The sequence below is a fragment of the Jatropha curcas genome, chromosome 1 (assembly GCF_041381405.1).
Source record: "Jatropha curcas cultivar XTBG-Jc1 chromosome 1, XTBG_Jcur_1.0, whole genome shotgun sequence".
Classification (NCBI taxonomy): Eukaryota; Viridiplantae; Streptophyta; class Magnoliopsida; order Malpighiales; family Euphorbiaceae; genus Jatropha; species Jatropha curcas.
The window spans coordinates 26166428-26177972 of record NC_143151.1 but is presented as its reverse complement, the minus strand read 5'-3'; the positions used below and the strand labels follow the sequence as shown (position 1 = coordinate 26177972).

Genomic DNA, 11545 nt, shown 5'->3' with positions numbered 1-11545 from the left:
GAGAAAATAGTGAGGATTGTAATTTTTAGGGTGTTTTTATTTAAACACTTAGAGTGCCACTATTTTTGTAATCTCTTTTGTACCTACTATTTTTAGTAGAAGAATTATTCGGAGTTTTTGTCCCGTGGACGTAGCCCATAACAGTTGAAGGGTGAACCACGTAAATCTTAGTGTTCTTATTTTTCATCTGGGATTTACGATAATTATTTAATTTTTATCGTGATTATTATTTCTGGTGGATTCGATCATCAATATTCAATATTTAATTATTGGAGGTATATGTGGTAATAGTAATTTTATTTTACTTTTACCACTGGTATTTTTCCGCGAGCCCCACTCGGGATCAGTTAGAACCCAACAATATTTATTGCAAAACCCTATTGTTTAAAAGAAATAAATTATTAAAATTCCTTCTTAAATTAAAATTGTCCCCTAAGTTTAATTGAAATATGAGCAAGACATCATAATAAACTCAAATTGTCCCTTTGTGTCTTGTTATCATAAAAAAAGGACAATTTTTAAAATTGTCTCCTAATCACAATGGATTATGACTTTTGGAGACAAATAATATTCATTGTTCCCAATTATCGTCCCCTTTTATCACTTTTTTTTGTAGTGTTAGTAGATATTGAGATACAAAAATACCATATTTTTTTAACTCTTGCAACTCGATATGAAGCTGCAATTTTGAGAGATAGAACCAAAAGCATTTGGCAAGCTAATCCATACAGTAAAGAAAGAATCAATACCAATAATAAGGGGAAAGACTTGTTCAGATAGTGAAGAAAGAAGCCAAGATTGAAGCATTTGATCCTTTTTGAACCATGCTTCATAATTAGGATTAGGAACCTGAATATTGAGATCTGTAGGAGAAGCAATGTTTTTAGAAGGAGGAAGTTATGTGCCATCTATATAGCCATGAAGATTCTGATAATTCAAAACGGGAGTGAACTGAGTTTTTGATGAGAGATAATTTTTTGCAATTGAGTTTGATAAAAAAAAAAAAAAAAGAATGGGATGCAGTCATGGTGGGCGTGGAGAGGGAAGAAGAAGAAGGAATGAGTGCCATTAGAAGAAATATGGGTTAGATGAGAGGCTCTGATACCATGTAAAGTTTAAATACAATAGAATGATTTGAATTGTAATCTGTATATTTTTTGTAATGGAGGTTTTGCCTTTATACAAATTATAGGAGTATTTTGAATAAGGGATAAGGATAAGAATACAACTATAAAAAATGATAAATTTTACTAGTAGCAAGCTGGAGACAAAGTAAACTGAGTATCTGGACCTGTTGAGCCACTGGACATTTAACAAGCGAATGTAACAGTGTCTCCTCCTCTTCTCCATACAGTTCATAGATTGGATCAACGCCCATTTTCCTCTTAATCAACTTGGTTTTTAATATTTATTCTTTTTCACTGTCATAATAATGATAGATAATTGTAATACTAGAATGAAAAAATAATAATAATCAAGTTCCTCTATCTATTTCAAAAATATGTAAGAATTCAAAAAAATAAGCATTAAAGAGTTAAAAAAAAAAAAAGTTATAATCATGAACCAAATTAAGATCCTAAGCAACTGTTATATTTGTACTAATTCAAAATTAATCAATAAGGATAATCATAATGTAAGGAGTACGTGAATTAATGCCTAACCATTTATAGCTAATAAAACTAACAAAGAAAATAACACTTGTGTGGTATTGTTTTTTTTTTTTTTTTTTTCTAGATGTTAGTTAGTCAAAATTTGTCACGCACAACTCTAATCACCAGAAGAATTGTTTGTTTTGGTAAAATGAAAAACTTCCCAGGAGGTCACCCATCCTGAAATTTCTATTAAGCGAGCACGCTTAAACCCTGGAGTTCTTCCAAATCTCCAGCCATTCCACCAAAAAGCGCCTCTAATGATTAGTTTTCCCCTTTTCGATATATGATTCCGATGACTTATATATAATATCCGCATTGAAATTGAAATGCTTTGATATATTTTCAGGGTCTCGCCATAATTTTTTTGTTTCTTCTTTCTCTGTTTGTTTATCGATTGATTTTTCTCCGGGATCTTTAAATGCTAAGGAGCTATTTAATTGTGTTCTTTGCTTAAAATTTACTTTTAAAGCACTTAAAGTTTCATGTTCCTTAATTTTGTTTTCCACAGCAGCAGCTATTATTTTGTTTTGCTTTTGGGAAGGCATGAATTACTGCTTTTGCATTTATTTTCTACAGTTCAGATAACATAACAGGTTTCATATTTTACTTTTGATGGTTCAATCTTTTATTTTTCAAAGTGCTGCTGTGCTGGTCGTGTAAAATGCTGAAACATAGATTACGACAAACAAACTCTTCTTTCTACATCAACGGCCAACTGCTATTCAATTTAGAAACAGCAAAAATCATTTTTCATCTGGCCTTTATTTTTATGTGTATATATAACTAGATGTAAGTATATGCAGAAAGAGAGAAAAGAAGAAAGAAAAGCACTTTAACAGAGTAACCCGCGCATTGCGCTGTCTCTAGTTATTATAAAAACTATAATCAAAACATCTAGGAAACTTTGGAGGTGTTCTCCCACTATTGCTTGACCAAAAATTAAAGAGAAGAAAGTCAATAAAAATAATTATATTTAATTATGTATTACTTTAATTTCCTTATATGTTAATACTTGTCATTAGCAATAATAATAAATTAATTTGGGATACTTAATTAGCTTCAATTATATTTAGTACTAGGTAGTACCTCGCACTTCGCACTGATCTACAATATTTATATTTTTATTTAAGTTATAAGATTGGTGTACAAGTAAAATTCAAATACGGATAATATAACTAATAATAACCATCATTTTTTAAAAACAAAAATAATAATAATAATAACTATTTTAATAACTAATAATCTAACATTGCACTTCTTTTAATAAAGGTAAATTGGGACCGGTCGGTCACAATTGTTTTAAAATGAGTCACTGACTCTGAAAATAAAATTAATAATATAACAGCTGATACACATCGTAGGCAAAAAATAAAATTCCATTATAAACTCGTCGCAAAATCAATCACATAACAGCTCGGCAAAGAATATCGCAAAAAACAATGACTCATTACAAATCGGTCACATAAATGGTTGCAATTTAGTCACAATTCTGTCCCAATATAATTCTTATCTTTCTAATTATAAACATGATGCACTGGGTAAGCAAAATAGTTGCAAATTTGTGACGGATTATATCGTCGCGAAAATTAATTTTTTTTGTAGTATTAGAATATATGAATTTCATAAAATTTTAAGCATTCATTTATAAATATAAATTTTTGTGTTTAATATAAAAAAATTAAACAATTCAATTCTATGGATTTGAAACATAATTAAATTAAATTCTACTAAAAAATATGAAATTTTTAAATGAATTCCATAAACTTAAATAACTCAAAACTTTATAACAAAATTTCTCATCCTCCTATACTCTTATAAATTTATTATACTAAAGCATTTTAGGAATAAAAACAAATAAATTTTCAAATTTTAAATTTTTTCTAAACATCGAAATTCATTTATATGAATTTCACATTTTTGAATTCATTTATCACATAGTGTTAGTTAAAATATTAATAATAAATATTTCTAAAGTTGAGGGCCTGGGGATGTATTTAACCCAGCCTAACCCACTTGAACACCTTTCTGTACTTATAAACGACATTACCTGCCTGAAACGACATTATTCTCCGCGACCGTTCAGGCGCTCATCCCTTCTACTCTTCTCTAATAATTCTCCTGTCGTGTTCTTTCTTTCTCTAGTACCCAAAACCCCAACCATACTCGATAACGCTACCATAGCCTCGGCAACCGTCTCCGACCTCTCGCAGCAACCATTCAGTAAGTTTTCCTATAGGTTTCTTTTTTTGATTTTGAAAGCTCTTTTTTTTTTTGTTCGGATTATTTTGTATAGTGAAATTGAGTTGAATTGATAGCTTCAGAAATTATTGAATCGCAGAGGCGATGCATCATTATAACTGGATAATTATGAAGGTTTTGATTGCTTAGGGCTATAAAGGAGCTTAACAGTCCACATTAATACAACGCCGGTAAGAGTGGGCTTCGATCATAGCTTTATATTGATTGTTTTTGGTGGTGAACTGTTAATGGGAGAGGCCAGTGTTCATTTACTGTATAAATATTCAAATTTTAAATAAATATTAAAAAATAACAAGTGGGTTGAGATTGTTTTGTACAAAAAATAAAAATTTGAATATATAAAACTTAAAGTTAGCAGCATATATTCTGAAGTATCAATGAAATAAAGTAAATAATTCTATTTTTGTGGATTGATCCATCTTAGCGTGTTATGAGAAGCGGCGCTGAAAGAAAATAACCAAACTGAGAATACAAATTCTTTGGGTTTTTTTGATTCTTCTTTGCTTTTTCAGGTTATTTTCTCTCTATCTATTGCACTGAATCGATCGTTTCTTTTTTCTTCAACTGGGTTTCTTTTCAAGCCCCAGATCTTGCCTCGTCAGTTACCTTCGTGGGTTCTCTCTGATTTAGCGAGATCTTGGGTTAATTTAATTTTCTGAGAATTTTATGTGTTGATTTATGTTTATGTCTTTGTGTTTTCTCTTGCAGTTTTAATCTGCATAGAAGCTTGAATGGCCAACAAGTCAAGAACAAAACCCAGCAAATTAGCTGTGTACCTTTACATACCTAATATTGTTGGTTGGTTTTCTCGTTTTCTCCCATTTTTTAATCTCTTGTTTTTTTTTTTAAATTTATTTATTATTTTATCAATATTTCATTGTTTTGTGAACTAAGAGCAGCAATTCACATTAATAGGAATATTTGATGTGTGTATATGAATAATTTATTTATATTTTATTTTCTCATTAAGGATGCTATGCAAATGCAGGGTACACAAGGATTCTCATGAATTGCTTTGCCTTTGCTATATGTTTTTCCAACAAAAGGCTTTTCTGCCTTCTTTATTTTATTAGGTGAGACGTACCATTCAATGAAGTTTCTTTCAGATTGTGATCCTCGTCATTTTCTAGGTGTGCAGAAATGGGAATCTAATATGATTGATTTATTTCAATTTCAGCTTTGTTTGTGATGGCATTGATGGTTGGTGTGCCCGTAAATTCAATCAAGGTACGGGTTCTTTCCTAATCTTTTTATTGCCTCTCATATGAAATTTAGGTGAGCTGACTACTGAAACACCAAAACCTTCTGGTTCTGGCATGAAAAACTCTTTACTCCTACTGTTATGAACATTTTAGACCATGAAGTTTCAATTTTAATGTTACGGGGGATGTAAGTCTCTCAAATCGATGTTCTTGTACAAAACCTCCATGTAGTGGAGTTTAATAACTATATTATGAAATTCCTAAAGTATGGTCTGTGTGATTAAAAAATTGGTGTCGATTGAATTAGTATACTGGTGTCTTTTATTTGTGACACTATAGTGGTTGAGCTTGTTGAAGTTTTCAAATTAACTATCAAATTGATTGTTTAGAAAGCTCTTTGGTTAGCTAGATATGCTAATTATTGTGAGTGGGCCATTGTGTTTTATTTTTCAACAAAAAAACTTGAGACTTTGTGTTGGTGAATATTATTTGAATTAATATTGCATTGTCATAGATACATTCAGCTAAATTTGCAGCCAGTTTGAGGATATTAGAATACTCATCTTTAGTAATTAGAGGTCTTTTACCTAAAAGATTACTGGATTTTACTAGAGGAGGCCTCGTGTTAGGGCACTAATAAATGATATATCCACAAACTGCTACTCCCTGTTTCCAGATGGTTCATCTATTTTCAGCAGAAACTGATATTTGCTTAGGAATTAATTACTATGGTCAAGTCTCATTCATCTTTCCCCTTGTCAGTATCAACTTTTGGAGCTGTTTTGGACATGGTAACTGATAGGTGAAATTCTCTCTCTTAATAGTCACATTTTCCTATTGGAATTTATCTTTTTCAATACTCATTTGATTTATAGCTGATTTGATTAACATGTTGTTTATTTAGGATTAGCACTGCTTGTTTACTAGTAATACTTTCCCAAGTATACAGGTAAGAAATTTCTCATTTATTTCATTCACACAACTGCAAGAAAGCATATACATGTCTATATGATCTCTTTTGGTTGACTTTGTTTTATGTAGACCTGGCTTGGTTTTTGTGTCATTGCTTGCTCTAGATATCGCTAGTCATTGGCTGCAGATGTACAGGTAACTTTTCTTCATTAACATGTATAATCTATTATTTTAGACATGGTCCCACATGGATCTGCTTGCTGGTTAAATATTGATGTTTACTCCTTAAGTTGAATTTGTTGTCTATTTGCTGGATCGTTGATACTTTAATTGCAGTACATTCTTGTTAGGCAAAGCTAGCCATAAAGATGTCAAAGACAGCACTAATTGGCTTTTCAGGGCTTACTATGGAAACCGGACATTCATGGCTTACTGCTGTGCGGCATGTGAGGTAATTATAACTTTGGTCCATCCATTTACTTAGTACATTCTTTATTGATTACTATTGTTCTCTTTATCTGACTCTGTTAATCCTGCAGGTTCTTTATATAATCTTATTTCTTGTTGCAGAAAAAGAGAATGAAAACTTGATGGATGTAAGTCATTATTTAGCAAGCATAAAATTTTCCGCTCAGCTTGTATGTAGGATTTTTCTTTGGTTTCTGATTTTCTTTTTTTTTTTTTTTTTTTTTTTCTTTTTCCTTTTCCAGGTTTTAATGAGGTCTATAAAGGAGTGGTCACTCATCTCTTTCCTACTTGGCTTAAGTTTGTTTGGATGGGCCATCAAGCAAATTGTAAATATCATACAGGTAGTGACTAATACCTTTAACCAATTATCTTCTTTACAATCAAAAACTTTAGTATGCTGATAGATGTTGACATTCTTGTGCACGCTCTTAAATTGATAGAATGGCACTTTGGATTCCTGAAATACATTTTTTGAGGTGCAAAAATTTACTTTATGGAAAAATATAATAATGGAGTACATTTCCAGATCTTGAACCAAAATTTTTTGAGTGTTTCTTTTATCTCTTGGAATTCAGATTGAAAATTAGAAGCCAACTTATAAGTCGATTATTCTGGAATGAGACAATTTAGATATTATATGTAGTTAAAACCACAAAATTGCCCGATTTTATCTAGTCACTGCCATGGATTTAGCTTGTGGATTTGTAGAGAAAACTTCATTTTCAGTTATTGTTAACTGGATAATTTGTTCAGTTATTTTGATTGTTATAGAATTCATTTGGTGATTTCAGATGAAGACAGCAGCGGATATTTGTGTTCTGTATGACATCAATAAAAAGGAGAAGGCTTAACTCGTTTACTGGATTTCAGTGTTCTACATTCAGCATCAGTAGCCTACGCTTCAGCCTTGAAGTTGGAATCTCGAAAGTGGAAAATGGAAGAACTAATTTCAGTTATTAATTCAATGGAATACAATGACCCATTTGACTCTCTCTTCTCTTTTCATCTTCTGTGTCCATGGGTTATGTAGCTCGACCGCAATGAGTGATGATACAATAACGAGATGATGAAATTGTAAACTTAGATTTCTGGACTTTCCTTTTCCCTTTTTGGTTTTGGTCTTAATGATTTGTTGAGTATTTAATTGTTTATTCATTATTATGCACGAGATGGTTATTGACTAGAACATTTAAACATTGTTGATGATGGCAATACTTGAAATCTTGTGTGGTGTTTGAGGTTAGAAAGGATAAAAAATACAGAGCTGAGAGAGAAAAGAGGTCTAATTTTACCTATTGAGGGGAAACGAGGGCAATTTTGTAGGCATCTTTTTTTTTTTTTTTCTTTCTAAATTATAGTTGATTAACAGTCAAAACAAGAAAAGATCATCAGAAAAATAAAGGTATTTGATGTGTGCATTAAGGTCCTGATGTGTGTTTAGTTATAACAAAGGAACTCGTAATCTTTAAAAATTAAACTGTTAAACGTATTATTAAAGTGAATAATTTCTTTAAAATGTATTATTAAAGGTTTCTAGGGAATTATCATGAAAAAAAAAAACAAAAAACAAAAAAATAAGTTTGTTTTGGCAGTCATTCATGATGAATCCTGCAACAGTCAGAATGCCATTGTTTCACATACAAAGGTATGATGTCTATGAAGAGAACTGTACTAGAAAAGTATATGCATCAAATAATTTAAGTTCTGGCATATGAGTAATAGCAAAGTGTTCGACTTAAATTCTACCAAGAACGGATTACTGACTTCTAAAAAGACAAGTTTCACTTTTATATCAAAAATTACAATCTTCAGAAGCGAGAGAGAAAAAAGGAAGTAAAGATGACTCTTACGGAGATAAGATGCTGCGCAGATGTTTTTTTATGGGAAATAAATTTGACTATTTGTTTCTAAAGATCTTTCTCTAACACTAAAATGCTGGCTTGCAAATGTGAATCTTGATGTCGTGTTAGATGGATCAATACAAGCTAAATCCGAAAAACTGGCTAATGATAATGGCCAGGCCTAGAGCAATTGCTACGAGAGAAGAAATCCAAGTAAGTTTCTCAGTAATTCGAGGTACCCGATCCTTTAACGCCTGACTACATGAGCCTATAAATACTGTATAGCTTCCCATTGCGACAACAGTCCCAAGGAGGAACATTATAAGAAATGCAGCACCAGCCAACCGCGAAGGTAATGCAAGTGCAGGTAAGACCATCATCAATGCATCTGGTTGCAACCCATGGACAATCCCAGTGGCAAAAGTCGCAAAACCAATCTTCTTCTTTCCCACTGTCGGGCTCTGTAGTGCTTCATAAACACTAACATCACACTCACCATTTTCAAGGGCAACACATGGGGTTGGGACTTCTGAAGCTTCCCTAATTCCCATAGCACCTATAACTAGTAGTGTAAATCCAACTACCCTCGTGCCCCAAGTTCTGATAACCTCAATGTGGAGCCGATCCTTCAACAATAAAAACAACAAGCCAAATATTACCTGACCAGCATCATGGCCACAGCCCCAAAGAGCTCCAACAACAGCGCTTTCCATTCGTGAACGACCAATTGAGAGTGGAGCCAAGGCCGCAAGGTGGTCTGGCCCTGATAGTGTATGTAAACAACCGGCAAGGAAACCAGTCCAAGCACTAGATAACAATTCAGTACGCATCAATTTTGCGCCAACTGCAGCAGCAGCAGCAGGACCCCCAGTCTTGGCAGCAGTTTGGAAGGTTGCAAATGCTGGTGAAGCAAAAATTGGATGGATTAAGAACATGATGGCAGCTGAGATTACTACAAACGTCCCAAGATTAACTGCCTGCAAATTTAAGATAATAAGATATTTAATAAGCTTTTCAAAATGAACTGGAACCAGTGCTAAAACAACTAGACCATGAAAGACAACTAAAACTTCTTAAACAATGTTTTGAATGTTTATTGTGTATTCAATTTGCTTCATATTTTATGACACTTACATATGCATAAAGTTTTCTTATATTTTTGACAGTTAGTGCCTCTACTAGTTGTTTAAGGATGTATGCACACTGAACCAAATTTAAGCACCTTGCTTAACCATTTCAAAGGACTACACATTCAAGCAAAGAAAAAGAAGAAAAATGAAAAGATGAGTCATTATATGTTATGAAAAAGTAGCCAAACTTTGCCTTGAAGAAATAGCCAAACTTCAAGGCAGTATAACATTATACAAATAATTCAATGTCACCCATACACCATGGTGGAATCCTGAGATAGATAAAAAAAAATCCAACAAAATTTGAACCTGAGGAACCTCACAAATGCTTCAAGCTATTCTTTCACTGAAACTTTAGAAAATAAAAACTAATTTGAGTTGTAAAAGATCTATCAAATGGAAGACAGGTAAGGATAGATCACCCATAGATAAAGAAGAACACATCCAGGCTACCATAAATTCATCTACATCAAAATAAGTAAATTCGATATACATGAAAAAAAAATTAAAATAAAATTTGATGTTGACATTAGGCAAAAGTAGAAACGGCTATTAATTCCTTTTTTAATGCCTTATCGAACATAATTTTTAAAAGAATACAAATCAAGGAAATAGATGGAGTGGCTGGGTTAGGAATGACCAAGAAAGAACATCTGAGATGCAGCTTCACGAGAAATTGAACTTGAGCGACCAAATAACTAGGACCTGAGTAGACAATTAAGAATACATGGTTCCTCTACCCATGAATCAATGTAGGAAGATGGGATATCATTGATTATTGATACAAGAGTAACAACCTCATGGCTCTAAAAGAGCTGAATGTTATGGAACTTGTTCTTCATAAAACCATAAACTTTTTGAAACAGAAACTTTGGAGAAACGGGAGAAAAAAAATTTCATAACTGACCAAACATATGGTGATTCAAAATGAACACACAACCTGAACTTCTTGAGTTCTGATTGAGACAATAGACTATTTTCACGATGTTCAAAATAGTAAAGTTCCATCTACCATTCTCCATTTTTAATTGTTTTAAGGATTTGATATCATAATCAATTACCTCCGACTCCCAGCATTAGCAGATGTTCGGTACTTAGTAAATATACTCTAAAGTGCCTCCCCTTCTTCCAAATACCCATGCATTTCTTTATTAGCATACAAATGTAAATACACGAAAGATTTTGAAATGAATTGTTCACAAAGATTGGGCACTTGAAAATCAGCAATCCAAGTTGACTGAAGTACTCACACCATGGCATTTCCCTAGCATCCAATTTCACATGAAATGCAATGAAATTATTAAATTATGGGCAATTCCAATTCTCCAATGATATCCTAATAGCTTCCAAATCTTCCAATCAGCACCATTCTTGAAGAATACATAAAAGGACATCATTTATTTGTTTCAAAATCAGATTAAGCAGAATATGGGTAATTATATTCTAAAACTTTCAAATCATAAAACATTAAAAAAAAATTCTTTCATTGCCATCTGATTCGTAACCAATTAAGCAGTCCTCAAGCAGCCGCAATTGAACGTTAAGCCACAATAAGTAAACTATAATAAAACAACATAAAAACATAACTAAACCGGAAAAAAAAAAAAAAAAAAAAAAAAAAAAAAAAAAAAAACCCCAAAGACAATTTGCTTAAAGATCAATACCTTTGGTTGTATAGGAGCTCCATTTGCGATCTGTTTGGGAGAATGAGATTTTGGCATCGACTCAATTGGAGAATAAGCCCGGAGAGAAGGAAGAGATGGAAGTTTAGCAGAAGGCCTAGATGGGTTCTCATGTTTGCAGGAGACTGAGTTGACTCGCCTGGACTCAAGGCGTGGAAAAGGGAGGAAGCCGAGTTTAGGGGAGTCGATTCGCCCGAGTCTAGGAAGAAAGGGACAGGGTTTGAGGTTGAGTTTGATAGAAGTTGGAGAAGAAGAGTATAGAAGCCTCTCCATGGCCTCTCTCTCTCTCCTCTTTGTCACTCTCTGTTTGTGCTTTTTGTGGAGAGGTTTTACAGGGAAAGACTTTGAGGGAGACAAAGAAGGTGGGTTGGTGAGGATAGCGTTTTGGCTGAGAGGGTT

At 32.8% G+C, this 11545-nt stretch overlaps 2 protein-coding genes across 14 annotated transcripts; one reads left to right on the top strand and one right to left on the bottom strand.

Moving 5' to 3' along the window:
* Positions 1-3691: 3691 nt before the first annotated feature.
* On the top strand, positions 3692-7679 carry LOC105641794 (putative CDP-diacylglycerol--inositol 3-phosphatidyltransferase 2). Of its 13 annotated transcripts, none has more exons than XM_037637593.2 (13): positions 3692-3872; positions 4041-4081; positions 4424-4508; positions 4620-4709; positions 4900-4984; positions 5089-5138; positions 5876-5915; positions 6018-6062; positions 6155-6220; positions 6362-6476; positions 6565-6621; positions 6736-6834; positions 7285-7679. In XM_037637593.2, exons 4-13 carry the CDS (start codon positions 4643-4645, stop codon positions 7342-7344), a joined length of 684 nt encoding a protein of 227 aa, XP_037493521.1. In that variant the 5' UTR covers positions 3692-3872; positions 4041-4081; positions 4424-4508; positions 4620-4642; the 3' UTR covers positions 7345-7679. The 13 variants fall into 13 exon arrangements, with proteins under 13 accessions (XP_037493521.1, XP_037493518.1, XP_020538029.1 ...); XM_037637590.2 differs by having other exon boundaries at positions 4424-4521; XM_020682370.3 differs by having other exon boundaries at positions 3991-4081.
* A 498-nt stretch (positions 7680-8177) lies between these two features.
* LOC105641795 (high-affinity nickel-transport family protein) lies at positions 8178-11545 on the bottom strand. The gene is made up of 2 exons (XM_012226402.4): positions 11129-11545; positions 8178-9311 (listed from the first exon to the last, which is right to left on the bottom strand). The coding sequence occupies exons 1-2, from the start codon at positions 11417-11419 to the stop codon at positions 8469-8471; spliced, it is 1134 nt and encodes a 377-aa protein (XP_012081792.2). The 5' UTR covers positions 11420-11545; the 3' UTR covers positions 8178-8468.

What these genes read in the sequence shown, in the direction of transcription:
- LOC105641795 (XM_012226402.4), bottom strand. Translation starts at nt 11,419, where the DNA reads ATGGAGAGGCTTCTATACTCTTCTTCTCCAACTTCTATCAAACTCAAC. An exon ending in GAGCTCCTATACAACCAAAG is followed by an intron (nt 9,312 to 11,128) that starts GTATTGATCTTT and finishes TTAAATTTGCAG; the next exon opens with GCAGTTAATCTTGGGACGTT.
- LOC105641794 (XM_012226401.4), top strand. Translation starts at nt 4,643, where the DNA reads ATGGCCAACAAGTCAAGAACAAAACCCAGCAAATTAGCTGTGTACCTT. An exon ending in TGCCCGTAAATTCAATCAAG is followed by an intron (nt 5,139 to 5,875) that starts GTACGGGTTCTT and finishes TCCCCTTGTCAG; the next exon opens with TATCAACTTTTGGAGCTGTT. An exon ending in ACTGCTGTGCGGCATGTGAG is followed by an intron (nt 6,477 to 6,564) that starts GTAATTATAACT and finishes TTAATCCTGCAG; the next exon opens with GTTCTTTATATAATCTTATT.